General features: G+C 37.7%; 1 protein-coding gene across 1 annotated transcript; it reads left to right on the top strand.

Annotated features, from left to right (window-relative positions):
* The first annotated feature begins 268 nt into the window (after positions 1-268).
* On the top strand, positions 269-3172 carry LOC127791424 (probable glycosyltransferase At3g07620). Its single transcript, XM_052321299.1, has 4 exons — positions 269-534; positions 659-852; positions 1930-2278; positions 2350-3172. Exons 1-4 carry the CDS (start codon positions 334-336, stop codon positions 3010-3012), a joined length of 1407 nt encoding a protein of 468 aa, XP_052177259.1. The 5' UTR covers positions 269-333; the 3' UTR covers positions 3013-3172.
* Positions 3173-5452: the final 2280 nt, after the last annotated feature.

Below are 5452 nucleotides of genomic sequence, written 5' to 3' on the forward strand. Positions count from 1 at the left end.
GGAGTTGCCAACCAAATTGTCAAACTGATTGACCGTGTAGGATTATCCTAATTTAATTCAATTTTATTCTATTTTTATATGATTAATATCAAGTTACCAGTCTCAATCAGGAAAAATATATATCTAGCATATAATTTGGGGTTGCCAACCAAATTGTCAAACTGATTGGCCATGTATCGTTTTCCTAATTTAATTCAATTTTTATATGATTAATATTAAGTTACGAGTCTCTATCAGGAAAACTATATATCTAGCATCTTTGTAACCGATGAACGAACCAACAAAGCCAATTGAGCTTCCTGATTCCATGCCGAGACCTACAGATCGATCTAGATGAGCCGGCACCATTTACGTACAGCATTTCAATGCACAGCCCTCTTTCTGTTGATCTCCTCGGCCGCCATTATCGTCTCTGTGATCACCTCCAATGCTTCCAACGGCCTCCCCTTGTTCTCTCTTCCTTCTTCCACCTGGTCATGGACCGCCGGCGCCGCCATCCCCGCTACCCTCTCCTCCGCCCTCACCTTCCACCAAGTATATATATATATGAATTTTTATGAAGTCTTGAATATGTGGGTCTCTCATTTTGTATGTGTGTGTATACTAGGTTTGTGTTTGAGAAGATTTATGGGTTTTGTTCTCGGAATGTGGTGCGCAGGATGTAGAGAAGTCTGGGTTGAGAGGAAGAACAAAGAAGAGGGATGAGAAGCTGGAGAAGGTCGAAGCGGGACTGGCAAGAGCCAGAGCTTTGATCAGAGAAGCCATGGCGGATCGGAGCCGGTCGTCGCCTCTCAAGGATCCCGATTTTGTTCCAGAGGGAGATCTCTATACTAATCCGTATGCTTTCCACAGGTATATAACTGATCTGCGCGCGCGCGCGCACACACAGATATATATATATATATATACATATAACGTTTGAAGAGATCAGCCTTTGATCATCTCTGGGCTGGCATTCCAATGTCAGGTGGTGTTTGTGATGACTGATGGGTGATAAATTATAATTTTAGGTAAAATATATATTTTAACTCTTCTATTTAGATATATTTTTATTTAAATATTTATTTTTTTATTTTAATTACACCATTAAATTATATAATTTTTAATCAATTATACTCCTTGACACAATTGATCTAGTGTGTGCATTGCACTCACGCTAAATTACCCAAATTACCTTTTATGCACGTGCAAACCAACCACTATCTCTACCATAGCTTCTTTTTTTAGTGGCCGATTGCAAGGCAGGTGCACGTTGCTAGGAGGCGATAGACGAAGTTGTTGACCGCACACAGAGGAGGCAAGTATAGGTCGTCGTTAGTCAGGGAAGGCAAAAAGTGAAAGACGAACTCATTGACAAAGTTGCCTTTTCGCATTCCTCGATCGACAACAAATGGCAAATGAAGGTGTCATTGCTCGGGAAATTTCACCTTTTCGTCTTCTACCTTCCCAGACAGACGAAGTTGTCTTCCGTTGGGGTGAAGATGTGACTTTCTCAACGACTTTGCTTCTTCGGCTTTCGCCTTTCTTTTTTCTTGATCGATGATGACCTGCACCTATTGCTTTTGCCTGTTGTTGACACCTTTGCTTATTGTCTCTCGGTGCCTTGCACCTGCCTTGTCGCCTGTTATTAAATGAAGAAATTGTGGTGAAGATGGTGAGGTATTTTAGCACGCACTAGATCAACTATAATAAAATGTGTAATTGATTCAAAATTATATAATTTACAGAAATATACAATATAAAGGCTAAAATATGTGTTTTGCCTAAATTTTATCCATCATTAACTATGTCGTAGTTTTTATAAATCATATTGATAGGACAAATAATATCTTAAGTATTAAATTTAAGTGTGTAAATATCATTTTTGTTTTATAATATCCAAACAAACTCGACCGAAATTTGTTTTGCAAAATGATGATGATGATGCAGAAGCTACCAGCTAATGGAGAGGATGTTCAAGATCTACGTCTACGAAGAAGGAGAGCCGCCGATCTTCCACACCGGGCCCTGCAAAGACATATACTCCATGGAAGGACTCTTCCTCAACTTCATGGAATCCGACACCCACTTCCGGACGCCCGACGGCGACGCCGCCCATGTCTACTACCTGCCGTTCAGCGTCGTCATGATCCTTGATGCCCTCTTCGACCCCGTCGTCCGCGACAAGGCCGTCCTCGAGCGCACCGTCGGCGGCTACGTTCGACTCGTCTCCGGCAAGTACCCCTTCTGGAACCGCAGCCTAGGCGCCGACCACTTCATGCTCTCTTGCCACGATTGGGTGCGATCCCGATGAAATTAGTTTCATCCGATGCTAAGTTGAAATTTGACTCGTCTTTTGTGGATTTGCAGGGGCCGCGCGCGACTTGGTACGTTCCGGAGCTGTATTTCACGTCGATTAGGGTTTTATGCAACGCCAACACCTCCGAGCATTTCAACCCTAGAAAGGACGCCTCGATGCCGGAAATCAACCTCAAGACCGGCGAAATCCGCGACCTCACCGGCGGTCAGCCGGCCTCCAACCGCACGATCCTAGGCTTCTTCGCCGGCCGACCCAACGGCAAAATCCGGCCGGCGTTCCTCAAGCACTGGGAGGAGAAAGACGACGACCTTCTGGTCTTCGAAAGTCTCCCGGAATCCTTTTCCTATCCGGAGATGATGAAGAAGAGCAAATTCTGCATCTGCCCGAGCGGCTGGGAAGTTGCGAGCCCCAGAATCGTGGAGGCGATCTACGCCGAGTGCGTGCCGGTTCTGATCTCACAGAAATACGTTCTCCCGTTCAGCGATGTTCTGAACTGGGATTCGTTTTCCGTTCAAGTTCCGGTGGACCAGATTCCGAATCTGAAGAAGATTCTGCTCGAGATTCCGGCGGATCGGTACTGTAGGATGCAGGAGAATGTGAAGAAGGTGCAACGGCATTTTCTGGTGAACGATCCGCCGAAGAGATACGATGTGTTTCACATGATTATTCATTCGATCTGGCTTCGGAGATTGAATGTTCTTGTTTATAGTTGACGATGGAGTTGAAGAGCATGACATTAGAATCAAACAATAGGAGCAGAGCAGAACAGAGCAGAGAACTGAAAGGCATTTTTTATCATAGGTTTTGCATTATTTTTGTTTCCCTTTGTTGTTTCAGAACAAAAACTTAATGAAATTATACTTTTAAGACCAAGTCTTCATTGTTTTTAAAGAAAATTTTGGGTTAAATAACGTAAATAGCCACTGAATATTGTATTAGCATACAAAAAATTATTAAACTTAAAAGAGTAATATTATTTATTTTCAATAGGGATGAACAATAGTGATGTAACAGTTTATACGAAAGTGTTTGTTTGCGAAAGATGAAAGGTTATATTTTTTAAATAGATGTGTAATGCCAATTAAATACTTTCATATAAAGTGTCGTATCACCGTTGTCCATCTTTACTAGAAATGAATATCATTGCTCAAACTTCAAATTGTTGGCAAAGATTACTAAATTTTAATTTAATATATAATTCTATAATTACCGTCAATTATAGTTAAAAGAGATTAATGAAATGCTAATATGTTTGTACTTTAGTGCAATGTTTAGTGATTTCTTGTACTTTAGTACGACGTTTAGTGATTTTTTTATATTTTTGTGCAAAATTTAATGACTATTTGTGTTGTTAGTCACACCAACATCTCTTTTTTTAATAGTAATTGACGATAGTTATAGAATTATATACTAAAGTGATGATAGTTATTTTAAAAAAGGCACGCCTCTAATACTAGTAAAAATTCTATTCTACAGTTTTCAGTATTCTTAATGTTTGAATTAATTATCGGAGTGTTTGCATGAAAACCTCCCAAACCCTCTGATTATTATCTTTCTTACAGTATCGGATGACTTTAGGTCTCAAGACAAAGATCTCTTGATGATATCAGGTCTCTAGCAAAAAATTTCAAGTAGATGTAAAATCTTGAAACGAAGGTCTTAGAATGAAACTAAATTTTGAGTGGACGATAATTTTAATTTTAAATATTTGACAACGACGTTTGAAACGAGGTCAGATAAGAAATTTGGACTCAGTTAACAGCAATGGTGACGAAATTGTTATTTTTTATTTATTATTTTAATTGGGATTGGACAATATTTTATTGGGTTTGTTTGAGTCAGGATTGAGGATCCCAAATTTTAATAATATCCCCACTCCACGTGTAACATTTAAATAATATCTTATATTATATCTTATATAATCTTTACTTATAAAGTGTATATATATAAAGTGTTATACTCATGCTTGTTGTGATGGTTACTGAAGGGATGAAATTTGTAAAAGAAAGAAAGAAAGAAATAAATAATCCACAGCCACAGAAAGCCTCAAGTGCCATCAGAAATTACAAAGAAGTTACATAAAAATACCCCACCATATAGGGGTCTTCAAATAGAATGAAGTCTTTGGTCATTCTTTTTGATGTGCCCCCTTAGACGGGTACTCATGTCATTTTATTTTTTTCACATGGTATGAAAGCAACGTAATTCTATATAAAACAAATATTATGATAACTCATAATGAGATTATAAAATCATGAATTATTTATAAATTTACCCTTGTGATCTCTTTTGAGGAGAGTTAATCACGATATGTTAAGTGTTTCTTTAGTTAGAGCATCTCGTTGGAGTTGTAAATGACTTGAACCGTTCGCGAGTAGTTTGGTGTTCGCCTCGATAAAATCTCATTCGAATTCATTCGTTAAGATAAATAAGTCGAATTTGAGTTTAATTTTAAAACTTGATTTATAAATGATTCAAGTTTGAGGCCAATAAAACTCGTGAATATGTTCAATTAGAGCTGAACTCTAAGATTCGAGCCTAGAAATTGGCTCGACAAGCCAAGTTTGAGCTTAGCGAAGCTCGGCTTGGCTTGGTTCAATTACAAGTATTTTTTGTTTGTGAAAAAGTAATATACGGTCTACTAACTCCTTTATTACTTGAGGAAGTGGTTCACGTCCAAAATATCTTGTCTAGAGTTTAAAAATTTTGGTTAAAAAATCTTTTAAGGATCTCGCTTAACCATTACAAGTTTGACCTATATAATGAATAAAACCTCAACAAATAAAGAAAAATGACTGTAGAGACTCATTCACCTAAACACTTTCTAGAGTGCTAACTCGATCTTTGTAAACTATACTAGAAAATAAAGTCTCGCCTTTGCAAGAGTTTGGACATTGACATATTTGATAATCCTCCTAATATCATCAATAATTATGAGTTACATGTATTTTTTAAATTTATATAGGTATTAGTAAATCTATGAAAATTCAGAGTCAAAATCATAACTAGGGCTTGTTTTAAAATGCAATGAATTTTTTTAATTGATCTCTTATTCTCATGTAATTCCTTTTTTTGTGCTGTGAAATTATTTTGCATTCATTTTTTGACTTCAGGAAATTTTATATCTCTAATGATAAACAATTAGAGCTGTTG

The sequence above is a fragment of the Diospyros lotus genome, chromosome 15, assembly GCF_014633365.1.
Source record: "Diospyros lotus cultivar Yz01 chromosome 15, ASM1463336v1, whole genome shotgun sequence".
Taxonomy (NCBI): Eukaryota; Viridiplantae; Streptophyta; class Magnoliopsida; order Ericales; family Ebenaceae; genus Diospyros; species Diospyros lotus.